A 26,576-nucleotide genomic window follows, 5' to 3' on the forward strand; every position below is an offset into this window, starting at 1 on the left:
AAATTGGAACCAAAGACATTGCGGTATATTTCTGAATACCTATCAGTAGAGCCAAGATGTTTAGGCACTAAAAATACTCTGAAATAGGCATGGTTAAGACTACCAATTTCAAGGATAAATTGCTTCTTTTATCAGATGACAGGTTTAAGTTCTTTGTTATTTAAGTGACGTGGGAGAAATAATGTTTGATGTGAAAGAATAGCTTAATGCTTTGCTTACATTTTGAATTTGATGTAGTCATGTTAACTGGTGATGTGATAGAAATATAGTGATGAAAAATCTGAAAACATTTCTAAAAAGGCAAAAAGCTACAAAGAATGACGATAGCAGAGAATGTCAGGTATGACAAGAATGTTTGGATGAAATTTGGAACAGTTTAGCAGTTGATCCTAAAGTCTAACTCTTGATCAATTGAATATTTAAACAGTTGCTTCACATTAAACATTATAATCCCAGATTAGAAAGTGGTACAAGAGCAGAATGATGAGTAAATTTACTATATCTGCAATCTCAGATGTGTTTTATGAATCAACAAGAATGATTTGCCATTCCATTCAAATAATTCTTGGTAACAGTGGCTGCAACTTCCAGATTTTATTATATAAAAATATGTAGGTTTTAAAAAGAGTGTTTTTCTGTATACATAAATACATAGAAATAATGTGCAGAAAGAGGCCATTTGGCCCATTGAGCCAGCACCGCCATTCAATATGATCATGGCTGATCATCCAACTCAGTATGATCTCATTAAATTATGGAATTTGCTGCCGGAGGTCTCGACCATTCTTCTTCTTGTGGATGAAACATAAACCAAAGGAATAGTTAGATCTCAAGCCGGGTGTTGAGCAGCCAGGTTGTTGTCTCTGCGTCAATGTCTGCCAGGCCCTGAGTTCCATTTGGTGGGTGGTAGTGCAGGCACCCAGAGATGACATGGTTGGCTGTCTGTTGTTCTGCTCCGCATTCACAGGCTGGGCTCTGGCGGAGCCCCCATCCCCACATGCTGGCATTGAAACGCCCAACTCTAGTACGAAATCTGTTGAGCTTCACCCATGCTCCTCTGGGGAGGTCAGACCCTGGACAGCTTTTATCTGGTGAAGAGATGTAGCTGTGTAATGGGTTGAAGTTGCCTTTCACTCCTGTGACCACTTGGTGGCTATCCAGTGTGCTTTTTGTCTCAGTTGGCTGGATGGATGCTAGGAGTTGTTTTCCATGTGGAGCAAAGGGGTGACGGGACTTCAGTCGGGGGTGGCCTCTGCTCTCTGCTGATGGAGGTGATCTGGGTCCATGGCACGATGAGAATAGTGCCAGAGTTGCTGCTTGCCTTCGGATCCCTGCGGGCGGAATGCCTGCGAGTATAGGGAGCTGCTTGACTGGAGTAGGTTGAAGGCACCCAGTGATGGTTTGCAAGGTGCTGTTCAGGCTCGCGTCTACCAGCCTAGTGTGTCTACTACTACTCCATAGGGGTGCGCAGTACTCAGCTGGGGCATATACAAGAAATAAGGCAGAGGTGCGACGAGTTGATGGACTGACTCGCCAACTTGTTCCTGCCAGGCGTCGGATGAGGCCATGACGCTGTCGTGGAGACCAGCCAGGTGTTGATGAAATGTAAGTGACCTGTCCAGCTTTACGCCGAGGCAAGTGGGTGTTTGTTGGAAGTCCAAGCGCCTGTTGTTAACGAAGACTGCTAGCTCTCGCTTAGCTTCCTTGTTGTTTAGATAGAATGCTGTTGACACTGTTTTGCCTTTGCTCAGCTTTAGACGCCACTGTCGTAGGTATACTGCCAAATTCCCCTTATCTTGACTTAAGGAGCTTTCGATTGTCTTCCACTCTTTGTGTCTCATCAGGATGGCTAGATCGTCAGCATACCCATATTTACCAGCGATGGTCTCTGGGAGGTCATGGATGTACACATTGAAAATCAGCGGAGCCAAGACAGATCCCTGTGGGACGCCATTCTTCAGTCTACGTAGTCTACTCTGCTGTCCATCACTGGTCTTAAGCACAAAGCTGCGGTTTGATATCAGCTCCATGATGTAGCGTACCATGTGCCTGTCTGGCAGCACCCGAGGTATCTTTGCAGTTAGTCCCCGGTGCCACACGGCGTCATAGGCAGATGTCAGATCTGTAAGAACAGCTCCTGCCTTCTCATTTGCCTCGATGTCTTGGGTGAGGAGGGTTACCTGGTCCGCAGTAGATCGACCTTGGTGGAAACCAACCTGCTCGTGGGGTAGTTGAGGGTATATGATGGGGTTGATACGCCCGTGGATCAGCCTCTCAAGGAGTTTGTATGTGATGCAGAGGAGTGAGATGGGCCGGTAGCTTTTAGAATCATCCTTTGACCATTGATCCAGGAACAGGAAATTAAATCCACCACAGCAGTAGAAGAATTTAAATTCAACAATTAAATACATCTGGAATTAGACAATAGACAATAGGTGCAGTAGTAGGCCGTTTGACCTTCGTGCCAGCACCGCCATTCAATGTGATCATGGGTGATCATCCACAATCAGTACCCCATTCCTGCCTTCTCCCCATATCCCTTAACTCCGCTATCTTTAAGAGCTCTGTCCATCTCGCTCTTGAAAGCATCCAGAAAATCAGCCTCCACCACCCTCTGAGGCAGAGAATTCCCCAGACTCACAACTCTCTGTGGGAAAATTGTTTTCCTCATCCCTGTTCTAAATGGCTTACCCCTTATTCTTAAACTGTGGCCCCTGGTTCTGGACTCCCCCAACATCGGAAACATGGTTCCTGCCTCCAGCGTGTCCAAACCATTAATAATCTTATATAAAGATCCTCTCTCATCCTTCTAAATTCTAGTGAATACAAGCCCAGTCGTTCCATTCTTTCAACATATGACAGTCCCGCCATCCCGGGAATTAACCTCGTGAAACTACGCTGCACTCCCTCAATAGCAAGAATGTCCTTTCTCAAATTAGGAGACCAAAACTGAACACAATACTCCAGGTGTGGTCACAGCCCTGTACTGCAGAAGGACCTCTACATTTTATTTGTTATTTATTTAGCCACATAACAATGTTATCTTTGTGCTCTGAAATAAATTCCTACTCTTCAAATTTTATATTTCAATATTATGTGCTCTGAAATGTTTTAAACTATATCCTGAAAATCTACTTGATGGTATTAATACTTTTGTTGGTGATGCTTTGTGCATACATGTTCTATCACTGAAATACACAAATAATGCAACATCGCACAAATTACAATGGCTCATTTACTCCATTTACTCACCAAGAGGATTTTACAGCTGTTATACTATACCTATTTTTAAGAATAATATATTGATATTTAGTGACAAAATGCTGTATACAAAGCCACTGAGAATCCCTTGAAACAAAGTGAATTTTGTAAATGAGTGGGTCGTGGCAGAGGCAAATAGCAGAATGAACCCCAATAAGTCCACGAATAACAGGGTTCTCAATGAGGCTAAATGACATTGACAGAACTTTACCTCCATATTTAGCTGCTTTGGCCGCCGCATATCCACCTGCAATGACAAAGGATTTCTGTTATGATAGAGCCTCAGGTAGAATTTATACCCATGAGTTTATTTGTTTGTTTAGATAGTTTGGATATTTAGATACTTAAATAATATCAATGACGCAGATCAATCAAAATGCAGAAGAAAATCCATTTCCCACTCAAAAAACGAGTGACTTTCCTAACATGGTGTAAACTCAAGAGGTTATATATTTCATGGAAAATAGAAATGATATGTCCAATAACTTGGCTGATAATATTGCTTATTCAAATCTGTGACACCAATTTATGAGGTTATAAGTTCAAATATTGACAGGTGGAGTACCCTGGGTCTCCTAATTGAACCCAACTCCTCCACTCAATATGTTGTCAGGATAGGCTTGTCTGTGATTGTAGATTCAGACTGTATTTATAATCTAACTGCAACATTGATAAAAACTGAAGATTACTTTTTATGTGAGAAGCACATATACATTATTGTAAAATTAATAAAATTTGCATTTCCATCAGCATTTAGATTTATCAAAGTTTCAATAATACGTGACAAAATTACCAGCGAGACCTCCTGAAACACCCCCTGGAAGACCCCCTAGACCAGCTGCAAGTGGAAGTGCTGGAATCCCTCCTGGAACACCACCTGGAAATTTAACACAGGAGAGCACACTATTATTGATACTTTCCACAAATTCACAGAATAACCTGGTTGAGAAAGAGAAGCTATAATTTACAGATTTTGGATGTGAACTGGTCATATAATATTTTTAAAAAGTGTAGGAATGAACTGCAGATGCTGGTTTAAACTGAAGATAGATACAAAAAGCTGGAGTAACTCAGCGGGTCAGGCAGCATCTCTGGAGAAAAGGAATAGGTGACATTTCGGGTCGAGACCCTTCTTCATATCTGTGAGGAAGGGTCTCGCCCCAAAACGTAAACCTATTCCTTTTCTCCAGAGATGCCTTACCTGCTGAGATACCAGCTTTGTGTCATATATATATATCTTCCATTTCCTCTTCCATTTCCACCATTCACATCATCATATTACATGATATATATATATATATCATGTAATATGATGATGTGAATGGTGGAAATGGAAGAGGACTGGCCACATTTTGTGCCTTCCACCACAGTGATGAATGCTGTGGTGGATGTTTGTGTTAAATTTTTATTGTGTTTTTGTGTGTTCTTTTTCATTATACCTCTGCTTGCAAATTCATTTCACTGCACTTTATGTGCAAGTGAAAAATAAAACTGATTGATTGATTGTATTGATGCAACATCTGGACTCACACCCACTTCTCACTTCTCCCACCCCTTAAACCTACATTCCTTCCTCTATTCACAACTTGCAAAGCTACTATCTTCATCTCGCATCTTTTGTCTTTTCATCTCTGGCCTTTGTCCTACCATCTGCCTCACCAGAACCCCGTTCACCTATTTCCACCTATCACATGCCAGGCTTTGATCTGCCCCTCCTACCTTTCAGCTTTCTTCCCCTTCTATCATAATCAGTCTGAAGAAAGATCCCGACCCAAAATGTCACCTTTCCATGCTCTCCAGAGATGGTGCCTGGCCCATCTTTTTGTGTATGTTTTTGTAAACCAGCATCTGCAGTTCCCTTTTCTACTTTTTATTCAACTTGGTTTTTAAGGCATTAACCTGCAAACTTAGGTTCATGCATTATATGCCTTGTTCTTGAACACAACAAAAGGAAGAAAATGAAACGTACACCATTATGAGGCAAAACTTGCAGACAGAATTGATTACACAGAATGACAATCTTAGCTACCTTGTCAATGAAGGTGATGGTTGGAATGGGAAACAACGTGTATACTTGTACAGTCAACATCCATCAAGTGAGACTGTAGTCAATGCCGATTTTACTTGAATGAAATTAAGCTGCTGATAACGTGTTAAGTTTCCAACATTTTTGGTGGGAAAGAAACTTAATATGAATTGCTTCCTTCAGTGCAGTAACCAATCATAGAAATCAGCAGTTCAATGTGTAGCACACAAGACATTCCTGTTGCTTCCCAGTTACCAGTAATGAGCGGGGCTGGAAGGTGGATTCAATGAAATCTATAAATTAATAAACTTATCACCTGTAAAACCACTGTGTGGTATTTGCAAATATCTCTCTATGCCTGCATGTTTTCTCTCTGCATTTTTACACATACTGGTAAAAAAAACCCAGTAAACTACAGTAACAAGAAGCATCAGTAATTAATAACAGATTGTAAATTAGGAAGAAGAAAATGCTATGCTATCTATCAGTAATAATCCAGCATTTATTTAAAGTCATATATTTGTGAAAAAGTTATTATAATTAATATATTGTGCATATTAAAATATGACATTTTTTGTTTAATAGCATATCACTGCAAAGACAGATTCTACTGAGATTCTGCTGAACCAAAGTGATATTTTAAAATCTAAAACAGGAAATGTTTGAAACACTAAGCAGGCATCAGCCAGAGGTTCAACCACATTAATTCTTTCCACAGATGCTGCTTGAACTGCGAAATCTTTCCAACATTTAAAATTTTTCCATCATCTGCATTTTTTGACTGACATCGGCAAATGGTTGCCAATTGTCTTGAGTAAATGGTGTAAACTATTATCTAAATGGTGGCCGATTAGGAAAAGGGGAGATGCAACGAGACCTGGGTGTCATGGTACACCAGTCATTGAAAGTAGGCATGCAGGTGCAGCAGGCAGCGAAAAAAGCGAATGGTATGTTAGAATTCATAGCAAAAGGATTTGAGTAAGGAGCAGGGAGGATCTACTGCAGTTGTACAGGGTATTGGTGAGACCACACCTGGAGTATTGTGTACAGTTTTGGTCTCCAAATCTGAGGAAAGACATTCTTGGCTTAGAGGGAGTACAGAGAAGGTTCACCAGACTGATTCCTGGGATGTCAGGACTTTCATATGAAGAAAGCCTGGATAGACTCGGCTTGTACTCGCTAGAATTTAGAAGATTGAGGGGGGATCTTATAGAAACTTACAAAATTCTTAGGGGGTTGGCCAGGCTAGATGCAGGAAGATTGTTCCCGATGTTGGGGAAGTCCAGGACAAGGGGTCACAGTTTAAGGATAAAGGGGAAATCCTTTAGGACCGAGATGAGAAAAACATTTTTCACACAGAGAGTGGTGAATCTCTGGAATTCTCTGCCACAGAAGGTAGTTGAGGCCAGTTCATTGGCTATATTTAAGAGGGAGTTAGATGTGGCCCTTGTGGCTAAAGGGATCAGGGGGTATGGAGAGAAGGCAGGTACAGGATACTGAGTTGGATGATCAGCCATGATCATATTGAATGGCGGTGCAGGCTCGAAGGGCCGAATGGCCTACTCCTGCACCTATTTTCTATGTTTCTATGTAAAGAGGAGAGATACATTAATGGTTGCATGGTTATTGTCTACGAGGCACCGCAATATTGACTGAATTATAACAGTAGGAAGTTTTACCTCCATATTTAGCTGCTTTAGATGCTGCATATCCACCTGCAAGAGATAGGATTAACAAGATAAAAGGAAGAGCACAGCAGCGTACAGTGTGAAATTATAAGCAACAACATCCACATCAATAGAACAGACTAATTGAAAATGTTGAAAAACATTTCCTCACTCACAAACTGTGTGTGGTTTCCAATCAGCATGGTATACACTCAATATGATATATATATATATATATATACGCATATATATATATATACGCATATATATATATACGCATATATATATATATATATACGCATATATATATATATATATACGCATATATATATATATATACGCATATATATATATATATACGCATATATATATATATACGCATATATATATATATATATATATATATATATATATATATATATATATATGCGTATATATATATATATATGCGTATATGCATATATATATATGCATATATGCGTATATATATATATATATATATATATATATATATATATGCATATATGCATATATATATATGCATATATGCATATATATATATGCATATATGCATATATATATATGCATATATGCATATATATATATGCATATATATATATATATATATATATATATGCATATATGCATATATATATATATATATATATGCATATATGCATATATGCATATATGCATATATGCATATATGCATATATATATATATGCATACATGCATATATATATACATGCATATATATATATATATATATATATATATATATATGCATATATATATATATATGTATGCATATATATATATATATGCATATATATATATGTATGCATATATATATATATGTATGCATATATATATATATGTATGCATATATATATATATGTATGCATATATATATATGTATGCATATATGTATGCATATATATATATGTATGCATATATATATATATATATATATATATATATATATATATATATATATATGCATATATATATATATGCATATATATATATATATATATGCATATATATATATGCATATATATATATGCATATATATATACGTATATGTATACGTATATGTATATGTATATATGTATACGTATGTGTATATATATGTGTATATATATGTGTATATATATGTGTATATATATGTATACGTGTATGTGTGTGTATATATATATATATAGCACTACTTGCTTGGCTCATAATAAGGGTTATTCAATTGGCTTCCATTCACGAGAGGTTTTCAATTCAACCATGACAAGTATGAGAATTGTGAATCTCTAAGGAATCTAAGGGTGGCACAGTGGTGCAGCTGGTGCCTGGCAGTGTCAGAGAACCTGGTTCAATCTTGATCTTGGGTGCTGTCTGCGTGGAGTTTGCACGGTTTTCTTTTGACCACATGGATTTCCTCTGGGTGCTCCCATTACCTCCCACATCCCAAAGTTTGTAATTAAAAGGTCTCTACATTTAGAGATGGTAAATTTCCCCTCGTGTGCAGGGAGTGGATGCACACCAAGTGGGAAAACATAAAACTAGGGTGAACGGGTGATTGATGGTTGACATGGACTCGGTGGGCCAAAGTGCCTATTTCCATGTTGTATCTTTCAATCAATCTATCTCACTCACTATGTTTTTACATCACATCAAGTTGTCCATTTTTGCTGAATGAGTAATCTAACTGCAGCAGTGATGAAAATGAAAAGACCAATTTGGAGTACAAAGCAAGCAGTTGCAAAAGCTGGAACAGGTATAACATGCAATTCAATCACTGACAAACTGCATTGAAGAGATCATTAGCAAGTGATAACATTACCAGGAACTCCTCCTGGAACTCCTCCCGGAACACCTCCCGGAACAGCCCCTGGAACACCTCCCGGAACACCTCCCGGAACACCGCCAGCAACAATCCCAGAACCCCCTCCTGGAACAGAGCCTGGAATATCAGCACAGGAGAAATATATTCATTTCTTAAAAACCTACAGAATTACATGGTACTGTTTCTAACACATTTCATTTTTACTATGACTACCAATTACAAAGGTAAACAGCTGTTTTTATTTTTATTATTTGTAGAAAATATGTTGTTTGCAGAGTGACTAAATTTTCAAATATTTTTGGTTACTTCAATGAAATGGCAGAAACCATGTTACATGAGGAAGAGCAGTTTATTCCGCAGTTTAGACACAAAGGTCTGTGTAGGAATGGGAAGGAGAATTAAAGTGGGAGAAAATGGGAGATCAGGTAGGTTCAGGCGGGATGAGCGAAGTGGTTCTGCGAAACGATTGCCCAGTCGACGTTTGGTTTCGCCGATGTATAAGAGTCCATATCTTGAACATCGGATACAGTAGATGAGGTTGGAGGAGGTGCAAGTGAACCTCTGCCTCACTTGAAAGGACCGTCGGGGTCCCTGGACAGAGTCGAGGGAGGAGGTACAGGGACAGGTGTTGCATCTTCTGAGGTTACGTATGCTAGTTATGAATGCTGATGTGCTTCTTACTTAACCATATCCAATTTTGATATGTACAGAAGGGAACTGCAGATGCTGGTTTAAATCGAACATAGACACAAAATGCTTGAGTAATTCAGCGGGACAGACAGCATCTCTGGAAAGAAGGAATGAGTGACATTTTGGGTCGAGATCCTTCTTTTTGACTGTGACCATCGTGCAAACTGGTTGAGTAAATATATGCAGTATAAGGAAAAACATGAAAATATTTCGTTTTATTGCCATGTCAATGTTGATGTGGCAAATATATTATTCTGTGTTTCACCATTGCCATGAGTGTTCCCTCATTACTAACAACATGGAAACAATTGCAGCGACCAAAGGCATCAGTGAGTAACAGCAACATTTAAATCTATAAACTGATTTTCATCTCAATTCCCTTCCATCATTCATATTGTTCTAATATCAGTCAACAGAATTATTCCTAATAAATTTTGGTGTCAACAATATAGAGTTTGTTGACGGGGTTACTTAGAAAATTGATTAAATTTTTTAAATTAAATTACATTTCTTTATTTATATAGCACATTTTTAGTCAACTTGCATTGACCCCAAAGTGCTTCACATAATTACATCCACACACACAGGCAAAGGTGGGTGAAGTGTCTTGCCCAAGGACACACACAGGCAAAGGTGGGTGAAGTGTCTTGCCCAAGGACACAACGACAGTATGCACTCCAAGCGGGATTCGAACCAGCTACCTTCCGGTTGCCAGCCGAACACTTAGCCCATTGTGCCATCTGTCGTCCCTGAAGACAAGATGGATTTCAGAAAAGCTTTTGACAAGTCCCGCAGAGTAGGCTTGACCAGAAATTGAGGGCTCAAGGTATTCTTGCAAACTAGATCTAAAATTGGCTTGGTGATAGATGGTAGAGAATAGTTGTGGAGAATTGTTTTTCTGACTGAAGTCTGTAACCAGTGGTATACCACAGGGATTGATGCTGGGACATGCTGGATCTCCTGTTTGCTAATCATTTTAATTCCCCTTCCCATTCACATACTGGCCTTTCTGTCCTGGGCCTCCTCCATCACCAGAGCAAAGCCACACACAAACTGGAGGAACAGCACCTCATATTCTGCCCTGGTAGCTTACAACCAAATGGCGTGAATGTTTAATTTTCCAAAGATAGACACAAAAAGCTGGAATAACTCAGCGGGACAGGCAGCATCTCCAGAGATTGTGTCTATTTGTGGCTATCTTTGTTTATATACCAGCATCTGCAGTTCCTTCTTACACATTTAATTCTCCAATTTTAGTTAACTAACCACCCCCCCCCCCCCCCTGACTTTTTCCTTTCTCTGATCCTTGAGCCTCACCTGGATGTGCACCCATTTTCCCCACAATCCAGCCCGTCCCCCTCCTGTCTCTTATCCTCTGCCTCCTTCCACCTAAATTCCTTCCTCTGGCTTCACATTTCACGCCTCTTCACTCCTTATTTCCTTACCTCTTTTCCGACTTTTGTCTTTTCATCTCTGGTCTTTGTCCAACCATCTACTCATCAAAAAACCTCAACCAGTAACCACCTGTCACTTGTGTGGCTTTGCCCTGTCATCACCTCTCTTGCAGCTTTCTCCCCTCTACTACAATCAGTTTGAAGAAGGGTTCCAGGCCAAAATATTGTCAAAACATGTCTTCCAGAGATGCTGCCTGGCCCACTGAGTTATTCGAGCACTTTGTGTCTTTTTCTGCAAACCAGCACCTACAGTCCGTGGTGTCTACTGGGACCTTTATCTTTTTTTTAAATATATATATATATTTGAAATCTTATCAAAAGAAAGTTATTTCCAAAGGCACAGCCATTATTGCAACAAACTAATTCAAAATATTTAAAAAAGCTTTTTTCACTCAAGAACTTTACTTGATTCCTAACAAAGTTGTTATAGACTCCAACCACTTGGAAAAATGGAAGAGAACAATTTTTTCCAAAGGGCTTCCTCCAGAGACTCCAATTTACAGGATTTTCTTTGTCCAAACGTTGGCAGGTGCCATGTCTGTGCAGGATTGCTGCATTTTTAATCTAATTGCAGCAGCGATAAAAAGGTAAAGTCTATTTTCAAGTGCAGAGCACAATATGCTTCACAAATATCATTAATAACTGATAAAAATTACCAGGAAAACCTCCCGGAACACCTCCTGGAACACCTCCAGCTGCAAGTCCAGGATATCCTCCCGGAACACCTCCAGCTGCAAGTCCAGGATATCCTCCCGGAACACCTCCTGGAACACCTCCACCTGGAAGTCCAGAATATCCTCCTGGAACACCTCCTGGAATATCAGCAGAGAAGTGATACAATCATCGATAATTTCACAGAACTCAGAAATCATGTCAGATGAGCCAAACAGTCTAATCTAATATTTGGATTCTGGATGTAATAATCAAATGAACAAATTGTGAATATACATGCAGCATGATTAAAAATATTTAAATTTTTTAATCTGTGAAATGAATGGCTAATGTTGGTAATAACAGAGGGTGGGTATATGGAACAAATTGGGGAGGTGGTAGAAGCAGCATTCACAGTATATCGGGATAAATACACAGATAGGAAAGGACCGGAGATGTACAGGCTAAATGCAGGAAAATGGGATTAATGTAGATAGATATCTTGGTTGGCATGGACAAGTTGGGCCAAAGGGCCAGTTTGCATGCTGCATGACTATGACTAATAGCATGCAAACAGAGTGAGCATGATAGTTTGTATGGAATAATTTCCCAAGGTGCAGGGGGCAATTGACTATATAAAGAAATTAAGATATACCTGCATATTTAGCTGCTTTGGCTGCAGCATATCCACCTGCAAAGACATAGAATTAAAAAGTTAAATCAGAGTAAATGTTTGGCCCATACCACTTGGAAAAATGAAAAGGAGGAATTTTCTCAGAGAGCTTCCTCTGGAGGCTCCAATTTACAGGATTTTCTTGTGCCATGTCTGTCCAGATTGCTGCATTTTTAATCTAATTGCAGCAGCGATAAAAAATTAAAGAAGGGACTTGACCCAAAATGTCACCCATTTCTTGTCACCAGAGATGCTGCCCGTCCCGCTGTTACTCCAGCTTTTTGTGTCCATCTCCAGTGGGAAAAATGCAAAGTCTATTTTCGAGTGGAAAGCAAAATATGCGATAAAACTATCATTAATAACTGATAGAATTACCTGGAACACCTCCTGCTGCAAGTCCATTATATCCTCCTGGAACAGCACCTGGAATATCAGCAGAGAAGTGATACTATCATTTATAATTTCATAGAATTCAATAGCATTAGCGATACATCCCATTGGTAAATCCCATTTTAAATTTACTGGCTATCACAAAGGTGCATTGCTGCTTTTATTTACTCTTAGAAGTGATTCTGATGTGTGACCGAACTTTAAATATTTTCACTTAATAATAAGATGGCAGAAATCATGTCAGATGACCTAAACAATCTATTCTAATATTTGGATTCTGGATGTAATAATCAAGTGAACAAATTGTGAATATATATGCAGCATGATGTGGATGTGGTGTATCTGGACTTTCAAAAAGCCATTGATAAGCTCACACATAAGAGATTAGTCTGATTTAACTTTTCAATTCTATGTCTTTGCTGGTGGATATGCCGCAGCTACAGCAGGTAAATATGACATTGACATGGATAGAGAACTGGTTGGCAGACAGAAAACAAAGATCCAGAATTAACGGGATGACAGTCAGCGACTGGTGGGGTGCCGCAATGCTCAGTGCTGGGACCCCAGTTATTTACAAAAAAATATTAACGTTTTAGACAAAGGAATCAAATGTAATATCTTCAAGTTTGTGGATGACACAAAGCTGGGTGGCAGTGTGAGCTGCGAGGAGGATGCAATGAGGCTGCAGGGTGACTTGGCAAGGTTGGGTGAGTGGGCAGATGCATGGCAGACGCAGTATAATGTGGATAGATGTGAGTTTATCCACTTTGGTGGCAAGAACAAGAAGGCAGATTATTACTTGAATGATGTCAGATTATGAAAAAGGGAGGTGCAACGAGACCTAGGTGCCCTTGTACATCAGTCGCTGAAAGTAAGCATGCAGGTACAGCAGGCAGTGAAGAAAGCTAATGGTATGTTGGCCTTCATAGCAGAGGATTGGAGTATAGGGGCAAGGAGGTCCAACTGCAGTTGAACAGGGCCCTGGTGAGACCACACCTGGAGTATTGTGTGCAGTTTTAGTCTCCTAATTTGAGGAAGGACATTCTTGCTATTGTGGGAATGCAGTGTAGATTCGCTAGGTTAATTCCCGTGATAGCGGGACTGACATATGATGAAAGAATGGATCGACTGGGCTTATATTCACTGGAATTTAGGATGAGAGGGAATCTTATAGATAAAAATATTAAATTATTAAGGGATTGGACAGGCTAGATGCAGGAAAAATGATCCCCATGTTGGGGGAGTCCGGAACCAGGGGTCACAGTTTAAGAATAAGGGGGAGGCCATTTAGGACTGAGATGAGGAAAACGTTTTTCAGACAGAGAGTTGTGAATCTGTGGAATTCTCTGCCACAGAAGGCAGTGGAGGCCAATTCTCTGGATGTTTTCAAGAGGGAGTTTAGATATAGGACTCAGGGCTAACGGAATCAAGGGATATGGGGAGAAAGCAAGAACAGGGTACTGATTCTGGATGATCAGCCATGATCATATTGAATGGCGGTGCTGGCTCGAAGGGCCGAATGGCCTACTCCTGCACCTACTGCATTTACTATGTTTCTATGTCACATATTGGTTGGTATGGACAAATTGGGTGAAAGGGCCTGTTTCCATGCTGTATGACTCGAATAGCATGAAAACAGAGCAAGCATGAGAGTTTGTATGGAATTGTTTTCCCAAGCTTCAGGGGGCAATTGACTATATTAAGAAAATAAGATGTACCTGCATATTTACCTGCTGTAGCTGCGGCATATCCACCAGCAAAGACATAGAATTGAAAAGTTAAATCAGACTAAATGTTTGGCCCAAACCACTTGGAAAAATGAAAGAGAACAACCTTCTTAGATGGCTTCCACTGGAGGCACCAATTTACAGGATTTTCTTTGTCCAAACATTGGCAGATGCCATGTCCGTTCAGGATTGCTGCATTCTAAACCTATTTGGAATGTAGGAATGTAGCACCCATTCCTACATTCCAGAGAAGCTGCATGTCCCGGCTGTTACTCCTGCTTTTTGTGTCTATCTTCAGTGATAAAAATGTAAAGTCTATTTTCTAGTAGAAAGCAAAATACGCATTAAAAATATCATTAATAACTGATATATTTACCTGGAACACCTCCTGGAACACCTCCAGCTGCAAGCCCAGAATACCCTCCTGGAACAGCACCTGGAATATCAGCAGAGAAGTGATACAATCATCTATAGTTTCACAGAATTCAATGGGATTAGTGCTAAATCCCATTGGTAAATCCATTTTAAATTTACAAGCAATCACAAAGGTGCATTGCTGCTTTTATTTACTCTAAGTAGTGATTCTGATGTGTGACCGAACTTTAAATATTTTCACTTTCTATTCAGATGTCAGAAATCATGTCAAATGAGTAAAACAGTCTATTCTAATATTTGGATCCTGGATGTAATAATCAAGTGAACATATTGTGAAAATATATGCAGCATGATGACAAAAATGTAATTGTTTTAATCTGTGAAAAAAAAGGCTTATGATGGTAATAATAGAGGGTGGGTATATGGAACGAAGAGAGGAGGTGGTAGAGGCAGCATTCACAGTATATATAATAGGAAAGGAATGGATACAGGCTAAATGTGGGAAAATGGGATTAATGTAGATAGACATCTTGGTTGGCATGGACAAGTTGGGCCAAAGGGCCTGTTTCCATGCTGTATGTGACTCTAATCGCATGCAAACAGAGTATGCTTGAGAGTTTGTATCGATTTGTTTTCACAAGGTGCATGGGGCAATTGACTATGATTAGATGTACCTGCATATTTAGCTGCTTTGGCTGCTGCATATCCTCCTGCAAAGACATAGAATTAAAAAGTTAACTCAGAGTAAATGCTTGGCCCTTACCACTTGGAAATATGAAAGAGAACAATTTTCTCAGAGGGTTTCCTCTGGAGGCTCCAATTTACAGGATTTTCTTTGTCCAAACATTGGCAGGAGCCATGTCTGTCCAGATTGCTGCACTCAAGCAATTTGTACTCAGCAAGTTTTGTTAAATAACGTACTTAGTTTGTTAGTTTAGTTTAATGTCACGCGTGCCGAGGTATAGTGAAAAGGTTTTGTTGCGTGCTATCCAGTCAGCGGAAGGACAACATATAATTACAATCGAACCAACCACAGTGTATAGATACATGATAAAGGGAATAACGTTTAGTGCAAGATAATGCCCTGTAAAATCCAACTAAAGATAGTCCAAGAGTCTCCAATAAGGTAGGTAGTAGTTCAGGACCGCTCTCTAGTTGTTGATAGGATGGTTCAATTGCATGATCACAACTGGAAGAACCTGTCCCTGAATCTGGAGTTGTGCATTTTCACAATTCTAATCCTCTTGCCTGATAGGGGAGGGGAGAAGAGGGTGTGACTAGGGTGAGAATCATCCTTGATGATGCTGGTGGCCTTGCCAAGGCAGCGTGAGATGCAAATGGAGTTAATGGAAGGGAGTCTGGTTTGTGTGATGGTCTAGACTGCATCCACAAATCACTGCAACTTCTTGTGGTCTTGGATGAAGCTGTTCCCAAACCATGCTGAGACGCATCCCAAAAGAATGCTTTATACAGCGCTACTGTAGAAATTGGTGAGTTGTTAGGGATATGCCAAACTTTCCAGAGATGCTGCCTGTCCTGCTGAGTTACTCCTGCTTTTTGTGTCTATCTTCAGCGAAAAAATTGTGAAGTCTATTTTCGAGCGGAAAGCAAAATAAGCATCAAAACTATCATTAATATAGAATTACCTGGAACACCTCCTGGAACACCCCCTGGAACACCTCCAGCTGCAAGTCCAGTATATCCTCCTGGGACACCCCCTGGAACACCTCCAGCTGCAAGTCCAGTATATCCTCCTGGGACACCCCCTGGAACACCTCCTGGAACACCACCAGCTGCAAGTCCAGAATATCCTCCTGGAACAGCACCTGGAATATCAGCAAAGAAATGATACAATCATCTATAGTTTCACAGAATTCAATGGGATCAGCGCTGAATCCCATTGGTAAATCCCATTTTAAATTTACTAGAAATCATGTCAGATGAGACAGAACAGTCTATTCTAATATTTGGATTCTGGATGTAATAATCAAGTGAACAAATTGTGAAAATATATGCAGCATGATGAAACAATTTTTTCAATTTTTTAAATCTGTGAAATAGATGATTTAGGATGGTAATAACATTATTACAAGTGTTTCACCATTCCTATAAATGTTCTCCCAGTATCAACGAATATATTTTCTCCAATGACTAGAGGCATCAGTGAATATCATCATATGATAAATGTCTGAACAGCAGATCTGTCCCTCAATTCTCTTCCACTGTTGATTTTATATTTGTTTGGTGGATTATTCTCAATAATTTCATATCATTTTTATAATTTGTTGGTATTTGATATTACATCACTACACTGGGCAATATTATTAAGGTATCCTTCAAAGTGAAAAATATTTTGCAAATTAACACCTAGAGCACGCTGGCGCAACGAATGGCCCACTCCTATACCTATTTTTTTATGTTTCTATGTTACCTGCGTGGGTTTTATCCAGGGCCTCCAAACAAGTCCAGGTTTGTAGGTTAATTGACTTGGTATAATTGTAAATTGTCCCTAGTGTATGTAGGATAGTGTTAATATGCGTGGATCGCTGGTTGGCACAGATTCTGTGAGTCATAGGGCCCGTTTCCGTTGTGTATCTCTGAACTAAACTAAACACTTAGCAATGGCATGGAATCACAGTGAGCAAAAGAATTTACCCAAATTAGCTTCCCCAAGATTCAGGGGACATTGACTAAATTTAGAAACTAGGAAGATTTACCTGCATATTTAGCTGCCTTGGCTGCTCCGTATCCACCTGCAATGTCATAGAATTAGCTTGTGCAGACCAAGATCAGATACATACAGAGTAAAATGATTAACGTTAAAGTTAGTTAGTTTTTCAAATAAACTAATAATGTAATCCATATAATTACAATTGGAATTAGAAAATTAAATGTATCCACAAATTCTCTAAACTTATATGGATCATGTTTGCTTTTACCTTGTAAAAACCTGGTTATTAAGGTATTAATTAAATTACGGAATTTGCTGCCGGAGGTCTGGACCATAGATCCAGGAACAGGAAATTAAATCTACCACAGCAGTGGAAGAATTTATATTCAACAATTAAATACATCTGGATTGAAATTAAATATTTTTTCATCTGTATTGGCGACTGTGAAATCAACTAATAAGTAAGGATAAGTAAAGATGATAATAGATAATGTAAAGACACTTTTGACACAGATATGCTAAAGTGGGTAATTTAAAGGTGTTTTCTCAGTAGAAGGGCAATTAGGGCAAACAATGCCAGTACTACTAGTGCCATTCACTTTATCATGTATAGATACATGATAAAGGGAATAATGTTTACTTCAAGATAATGCCCTGTAATGTCCAACTAAAGATAGTCCAAGAGTCTCCAATAAGGTAGATAGTAGTTCAAGACCGCTCCTAGTTGTTGATACGAAGGTTCAATTGCGTGATCACACCTGGGAAGAAACTGTCTCTGAATCTGGAGGTGTGCATTTTCACACTTCTAAACCTCTTGCCTGATGGGAGAGGGGAGAAGAGGGTGTGACCAGGGTGAGACTCATTCTTGATTATGCTGGTGGCCATGCAAAGGCAGCGTGAGGTTAAAAAAGGAGTGCATGGAAGGAAGTTTGGTTTGTGTGATGGTCTGGACAGCATCCACTATTCACTGCAATTTCTTGTGGTCTTGGATGCAGCTGTTCCCAAACCATGCTGAAATACATCCCATTAAAATGGTTTCTACAGCACATCTGTAGAATTTGGTGAGTTGTTAGGGATATGGCAACATTTCCAGAGATGCTACCTGTCCCGCTGTTACTCCTGCTTTTTGTGTCAATCATCAGCGATAAAAATGTAAAGTCTATTTTCGAGTGGAAAGGAAAGTAGGCATCAAAACTATCATTAATAACATAGAATTACCTGGAACACCCCCTGGAACACCTCCAGCTGCAAGTCCAGTATATCCTCCTGGAACACCCCCTGGAACACCCCCTGGAACACCTCCAGCTGCAAGTCCAGTATATCCTCCTGGAACAGCACCTGGAATATCAGCAGAGAAGTGATTCAATCATCTACAGTTTCACAGAATTCAATGAGATTAGCGCTAAATCTCATTGGTAAATCCCATTTTAAATTTACTAGAAATCATGTCAGAGAGACAGAACAGTCTATTCTAATATTTGGATTCTGGATGTAATAATCAAGTGAACAAATTGTGAAAATATATGCAGCATGATGAAAAATATTTATTTTTTCAAATCTGTAAAATAAATGGCTTAGGATGGTAATAACATTATTACAAGTTTTTCATCATTCCCATAAATGTTTTCCCAGTATCAAAGAATTTATCTGCTCCAATGACTAGAGGCGTCAGTGAATATAATCATATGATAAATGTCTGAACAGCAGATCTGTCCCTCAATTCTCTTCCACTGTTGATTTTATATTTATTTGGTGGATTATTATCAATAATTTCATATCATTTATATAATTTATTGCTATTTGATATTACATCACTGCACTGGACAAGAGGCATCCTTCAAAGTGAAAAATATTTTGCAAATTAACACATAGAGCAACACGCTGGCGCAGCGGTAGAGTTGCTGCCTTACAGTTCCATTGGGTTCAATTCTGACTATGGGTGCCTGTCTGTATGCTCTCCCTGTTTTGTCCTTTGACAAGGTCCCACACAAGATTTTAGCTGCAAAATTAGAGCACATGGTATTGGGGGCAGGGTATTGACATGGATGGAGAACTGGTTGGCAGACAGGAAGCAAAGAGTAGGAATTAACGGGTCCTTTTCAGAATGACAGGCAGTGACTAGTGGGATGCCGCAAGGCTCGGTGCAGGGACCCCAGTTATTTACAATATATATTAACGATTTAGATGAGGGAACTAAATGTAACATCTCCAAGCTTGCGGATGACACAAAGCTGGGTGGCAGTGTGAGCTGCGAGGAAGATGCTATGAGGCTGCAAGTTGACTTGGAAAGGTTGTGTGAGTGGGTAGATGCATGGCAGATGTAGTACAATGTGGATAAATGTGAGGTTATCCACTTTGGTGGCAAGAACAGGAAGGCAGATTATTATCTGAATGGTGTCAGATTAGGAAAAGGGGAGGTGCATCAGTCACTGAAAGTAAGCATGCTGGTACAGCAGACAGAGAAGAAAGCTAATGGCACGTTTTCCTTCATAGCCAGAGGATTTGAGTTTAGATGCAAGGAGGTCCTCCAGTTGAGGGAGTGCAACATATGTTCACCAGGTTAATTCCAGGGATGGTGGGATTTACATATAATTACAGAATGGGTCGACTGGGCTTGAATTCATTGGAATTTAGAAGGATGAGAGGATATCTTATGGAAACAATACACATTTTTAAAGGATTGGACAGGCTAGATGCAGGAAAAATGTTCCTGATGTTGTGGGAGACCAGAACCCAGTGTCACAGTTTAACAATAAGGGACTGAGATGAGAAGAAACGTTTTTACCCGGAGAATTGTCAATCTGTGGAATTCTCTACTACAGAAGGCAGTGGAGGCCAATTCACTGGATGTTTTCAAGGGAGAATTAGATTTAGCTCTTAGGGCGAAAGGAATAAAGGGATATGGGGAAAAAGCAGGAACGGGGTACTAATTTTAGGTGATCAGCCATGATCATATTGAATGGTGGTTTTGGCTCGAAGGGCCCAATGGCCTACTCCTGCACCTATTTTTTATGTTTCTATGTTACCTGCGTGGGTTTTCTCCGGGGTCTCCAAACACGTCCAGGTTCGTAGGTTAATTGGCTTGGTATAATTGTAAATTGTCCCTAGTGTATGTAGGATAGTGTTAATATGTGAGGATTGCTGGTTGGCTGAAGGGCTAGTTTCTGCCGTGTATCTCTTAAATAAACTAAACACTTAGCAATGGCATGGAATCAGAGTGAGCATAAGAATTTGCCCTAATTAGCTTCCTCAAGATTCAGGGGACATTGACTAAATTTAGAAACTAGGAAGATTTACCTGCATATTTAGCTGCCTTGGCTGCTCCGTATCCACCTGCAATGTCATAGAATTAGCATGTGCAGAACAAGATCAGATACATACAGAGTAAAATGATTAATGTTAAATGGTTAGTTGTTTAAATAAACTAATAATGGAAACCATATAATTACAATTGGAATTAGAAAATTAAATGTGTCCACAAATTCTCTCAACTTACATGGATCATGTTTGTTTTTACCTCATAAAAACCTGGCTATTATGGTATTATTAAATTACTGGATTGGCTGCTGGAGGTCTGGACCATTGAACAGGAAATTAAATCTATCACAACAGTAGAAGAATTTAAATTGAACAATTAAATACATCTGGAATTATAACCATATAACAATTACAGCACGGAAACAGGCCATTTCGGCCCTTCTAGTCCGTGCCGAACACGTATTCTCCCCTAGTCCCATCTACCTGCACTCAGACCATAACCCTCCATTCCTTTCCCGTCCATATAACTATCCAATTTATTTTTAAATGATAAAATCGAACCTGCCTCCACCACCTTCACTGGAAGCTCATTCCACACAGCTACCACTCTCTGAGTAAAGAAGTTCCCCCTCATGTTACCCCTAAACCTCTGTCCCTTAATTCTCAAGTCATGTCCTCTTGTTTGAATCTTCCCTACTCTCAGTGGGAAAAGCTTGTCCACGTCAACTCTGTCTATCCCTCTCATCATTTTAAAGACCTCTATCAAGTCCCCCCCTAACCTTCTGCGCTCCAAAGAATAAAGACCTAACTTGTTCAACCTTTCTCTGTAACTTAGTTGCTGAAACCCAGGCAACATTCTAGTAAATCTCCTCTGTACTCTCTCTATTTTGTTGACATCCTTCCTATAATTAGGCGACCAAAATTGTACACCATTTAATTTAATTATTTAATTAAAATCAAATATTTTTTCATCTGTATTGGTGACTGAAATCAACTAATAAGTAAAGATAAAGATGATAATAGATAACATAAAGATACTTTTGGCCCATTGATACCCCAGTGAGCTTGAAAGAAAACCTGATATGAGTCCAGATTACCAAAGTTGGTTATTTTTACGTGTTTTCTCGATAGAAGGGCAATTAGGGCAAACAATACTAGCGCCATCCGCACTCTCAAATATGTATAATCAGGTAGTATTTGATGAAACAGAGCAGTCTATGAGTAAAGGCATATTCAAAATTCATGAATTGCAGATTAAACAGATTCCATCTCCAAATTTAAGATATGAAAGAGAAATTGACATAAAATAAATTCTGATAGCTATTGTTACCATTCACAAGGTATTGTGCAAAAGTTGCTTGGGTATCCATTGAGCTGGGCTGCCAGGGGAATTCATCACTGCACTTTCTTGTGTTTCTGGATGAAACTGTTCCCAAACCATGCTGAGATGCATCCCAATAAAATGCTTTCTACAGCACATCTGTAGAAATTGGTGAGTTGTTCAGGAATATGCCAAACTGGTTAAGCCTTCTCAGGAAGTAGAGGTGTTGGTGTGCTTCCTTGGCCATTGCTCTGATATGGGTGGTCTAGGACAAATTGCTGGTGATACTTGGGAATTTGAAGCTTTCAACAATCTCTACTTGGGCACCATCAATGCATTGTGTACCGATTCACTTCCCGAAATCGATCACTATCTCCTTTAGCTTGCTGACATTAAGAGAAAGGTTGTTGCCTTGACATCAGATCACGATGTTCTCAATCTCTTTCCTGTACTCCGTCTCATCATTATTTGATATCCGGCTCACAACAGTAGAGTCGTCCGCGAATTTGTAAATTGAATTGGATTTGTACTTGGCTGCAGTCGTGGCTGTACAAGGAGTAAAGAAGGTGGCTGAGAAGGCATCCTTGTGGAGCACCAGTGTAGAGGATTATTGTAGAGGATAATTTGTGCCTTATTCTCACTGATTGGGGTCTGTTGGTCAGGAAGTCGAGGCTCCAGTTGCAGAGATGAGTGCTGACTCCAAGTTCCACAAGTTTGGTGATGAGCTTGCATGGGATAACAGTGTTAAAAGCAGAGCTGTAATCTATGAATAGAAGTCTGATGTAGGTATCTCTCTTATCCATTTGTTCCAGGGATGAGTGTGGGGCCAAGGACATGGCATCAGCTGTGGACTTATTGTGGTGGTAATGCAAACTGCAGTGGATCATTGGATGCTTGGTAGACTGGGTTTAATACGTTTCATAACTAGCCTCTCAAAGCATTTCAAGAAGGTGGATGTCAAGGCCACTGGACAGTAGTCGTTAAGGCATGAGATCTTGTCATTCTTCAGCTCTGGGATAATAGTGGTCTTCTTGAAGTAGGTGGGTACATCAGAATGGAGTAGAGAGAGATTAAAGTTGTCCGTAAATACCTCCGCCGGTTGGTCCACGCAGCTTCTTAGGACGCAGCCAGGGACTCCGTCTGGGACAGTTGCTTTCCAAGGACCCTCAGGAAGGCTGATCTAACTTCTGCAACAGTGACTCTGCAAAGAGCAATCGAATCTAAAGGGACGGATGTCATTGCATTATAGGACCTGCTCAAAACGAACATAGGAAGCATTAAGATCATCAGGGAAGGGCTCATTAGCAACGGGGATGTTGCCTGACTTCACTTTGCAGCCAGTTATAGTATTCAAACATTGCCACATTCTGTGTGTGTCCTAATAATTATACTGGGACTCAAGTTTGTCCCAGTTTTGTCTCTTGGCATCCTTGATAGCTTTGCAAAGATCATAGGGGACTTTCTTGTACTGCTCAAGATCGTCTGACTTGTGTGCAGCAGACCTAGCCTTTACCTGTGAATATACCTCCCGGTTCATCCATGGTTTGGGAACACTCGGATTGTTTACGTCGGCACTCACCCCTCCACGTACTTGCTGATGAAGGCTGTCATGGCAGTGGCGTACTCATTCAGGTTGGCTGCAGAATTCCTGAATATGGACCAGTCTACTGACTCGAAGCAGTCGCGCGGATATCATCTGTGTCCGTTGACCAGCATTGAACAACTCTCTGTACCGGATCTTCCTGCTTCAGTTATTGTTTGCTGGCAGGGAGTAGAAGCACAACTAGGTGATCATATTTCCCAAAATGTGGCTGAGGGACAGAGCGGTAGGCGTTATTTATTGTTCAGGCCTCTGGTGGGACAAGAGACATGCTGGTAGTACTTTGGTAGAACGCCCCTGAGATTGGCTTGATTGAAGCCTCCAGCAACTATGACCAGGGCTCATGTCTCCTGGCTGCTGATAATTGAGTACAGTTCGTTCAGTGCAAGCTTAATGTCTGCACGGGGAAGCTTGTAGGCTGCTGTCAGGATAACTGAGGTGAATTCGAGAGGCAGGTAGTCGGGGCGGCACTTCACAGTCAATTATTCCAGGTCGAGGGAGCATGAGCTCGCCAAGACTACAACGTCTATTACCTTAAGGTACTGATTTGAAAGCATTTGTTTATTTTCCCAGCTACTTGTGAGAAGCACGACAATGTACACCTGAGAAGCACGGATACCTTCAAAGAGCTTCTACATTCATTTGGATACTTAAATTACCTCGTTGCAACAGGCCAATTCAAAATGCTGAGAAAAAAAAATCTCAAGCAGCATTGTAAAGACTCAGCAGTCTTTACTTCCAGGAGAACGGAATTGGAGTGAATAATTTTCTTTGTTAATGATTTGGTTTACTTAAATCTGAAACGCCAAGTTAAACAAATAAAACAAACATTTCAATTGCTGTCAAACTACTTTGAAAAGGTTAAAAAAATAAATTACCAGGATAACCCCCTGGAACACCCCCTGGAAAACCACCTGGAACCCCCCCTGGAACGCCGCCTGGAACGCCGCCTGGAACGCCGCCTGGGACGCCTCCAGCTGAAAGCCCCCCTCCTGGAACGCCACCTGGAATTTCACACAAGAAAAAAAACATTTCAATAATGCTCACAGAATTGCACGGTATCAATGTTAAACGCATTTTCTTAACAATAATGTGACCAATCATAGTTATATTTACTATTAAGAAGAGATTCTGGATTGTGGCTAAGTTCATATACCTTCAGTTGCTTAAATGAGAATTTATATTTGATGAGGAAGAGCAATTTATTCCATTGTTTAAATTTTGGACATGACAATTATGCAAATTGATTGTGTAAATATATACAGTACGATGAAAGATATTAAGGTATTTCAAATGTTTGCCCTCGGAAAAAATGGAAATGATAAGCACTATCCCCCTTGTCATTTCTACCATTCACTTCAGTCTTTCATCTGTTAAAAGGAGTGTTATCCAATTAATTTTACATTAAATGTCAAAAACTGGATGGCATAGTTTTGTGGTGAAAGGGGGAATGTTTATAGGAGACCCCCAGAAAAAGTATTTTACACAGAGAGTGGTAGGTTTCTGGATGGCAGTGGAAGCAGATACGATAGTGACATTTAAGGGGCTTTTTGATAGCCACAGATAGATACACAGCAGGAATGGACCCACATGGATGATGTGCAGAGAGAAAACATTAGTTCAATTTGGCATTACATTCGACACAAACATTACAAGCCGAAGGGCTTGTTCATATGCTGTACTGTTGTATGTTCTCATAAAAAAATAAAAAAAATAATAATAGTAATAACATGTTTTAATATTTGATAATACATCCCTTCACTGACGAGATTGCAGAACTCTTTTGAAAACCAATATAGATTATTTCTCAATTTAACAGGATCAGCAGCTTAACTTTCTAGGGTACAGGTGCTACAGTTGAGATAGAGATGGGGGTAAAAGAGGAGGGAGTGTTGTTTTACTGATTAAGGAGAATGTTCCTGCAATCGTTTGTGATGACATTAATGATGGTTCGTCCAGTGAACCTATACGGATGGAGGCGAGAAATGAAAAGGGATGATCACCTTGTTCCAAGTGCAGCTTAGGCCCAAAAATAGTCTACGGGAATTAGAAGAACAAATATGCCAGAAGTTTGCAAGCAGCTGCAAGATTAATAGGGTTGTAACAGCGGGGGGGGTTTAATGTTCCCAATGTGGACTGGGACAGCCATAGTGTCAAGGGCTTAGACAATTGGAATTTCCTTGACCAATATGTAGAGGCCCCTACAAGGGAGAGGGCAGTTTGACCTACTCTTAGGAAATTGGAAAGGGCAAATGAATGAAGTGTTAGAGGGTGAGGCTTGGATAAGGGCTAGGCTGGAACTTGGTAAAGTTGATTAGGTTGATTTTAATGAAAAGTGCGTCTGGAAAGTGAGTGTATCAACAGTGTGATGGTGAGAGTTCAAAGCATGTTCCTCTTAGAGTGAAGGAGAATGCAGGTGGGAGGAAGCCTGGTTGATGAAATAAATTGAGTGGTTAGGAAAAAGGAGGCATGGGACAGGTATAGGCAGCTGGATCAAGCATTTCTCTGGAGTAGTTTTGGGATATGAGGAGCCATAAGGACATCAGGGGAGCAAAAAGGGGTGAAGAGATAGATCTGGCAGGTAATATTAAGGAAAATCCTAAGAGGTTTTATGTATATTAAAGGATTAAAGTGGGTAATGTGAAAGAGAATAGAATCCCTCATAAACGAAAGCAGTCATCTCTGTGAGCAGCCACAGGAGATAAGCAAAGTCTTCAATTAGTATTTCGCTTCTGTTTTGGCTCTGGAAAAATAGATGAAGACTAGGAAATTTGGAATGAATAATGGAGAGGTCTTGCGGATAGTCCGAATTACAGTCGGGGAGGTGTTGAACTTCCTAAAGCTTATGACGGTAGATACATCTCCCAGACCTGATCAGATATGTTTGAGAATACTGTGGGAAGCTAGAGAAGAAATTGCAGGAGCCCTGGTTAAGATATATAAATCATAGTTAGACATGGGTGAGGTGTCAGAT

General features: G+C 39.9%; 1 protein-coding gene across 1 annotated transcript in view; it reads right to left on the reverse strand.

Annotated features, from left to right (window-relative positions):
• eln (elastin) overlaps window positions 1-26,576 on the reverse strand; it is a 122,993-nt gene that overhangs the window by 54,970 nt on the left and 41,447 nt on the right. The window contains exons 15-28 of the mRNA XM_033046078.1: window positions 24,481-24,606; window positions 20,721-20,756; window positions 18,642-18,761; window positions 17,470-17,505; window positions 16,399-16,578; window positions 15,427-15,462; window positions 14,754-14,813; window positions 12,636-12,683; window positions 12,243-12,278; window positions 11,602-11,748; window positions 8,790-8,858; window positions 6,967-7,002; window positions 4,055-4,138; window positions 3,473-3,508 (exon numbers count right to left, since the gene is read on the reverse strand). Of these exons, the coding sequence (XP_032901969.1) occupies window positions 3,473-3,508; window positions 4,055-4,138; window positions 6,967-7,002; window positions 8,790-8,858; window positions 11,602-11,748; window positions 12,243-12,278; window positions 12,636-12,683; window positions 14,754-14,813; window positions 15,427-15,462; window positions 16,399-16,578; window positions 17,470-17,505; window positions 18,642-18,761; window positions 20,721-20,756; window positions 24,481-24,606 (1,050 nt within the window). The remainder of the gene's footprint in view (window positions 1-3,472; window positions 3,509-4,054; window positions 4,139-6,966; window positions 7,003-8,789; window positions 8,859-11,601; window positions 11,749-12,242; window positions 12,279-12,635; window positions 12,684-14,753; window positions 14,814-15,426; window positions 15,463-16,398; window positions 16,579-17,469; window positions 17,506-18,641; window positions 18,762-20,720; window positions 20,757-24,480; window positions 24,607-26,576) is intronic.

Source organism: Amblyraja radiata, chromosome 28 (assembly GCF_010909765.2).
Source record: "Amblyraja radiata isolate CabotCenter1 chromosome 28, sAmbRad1.1.pri, whole genome shotgun sequence".
In the NCBI taxonomy this organism is placed as follows: domain Eukaryota; kingdom Metazoa; phylum Chordata; class Chondrichthyes; order Rajiformes; family Rajidae; genus Amblyraja; species Amblyraja radiata.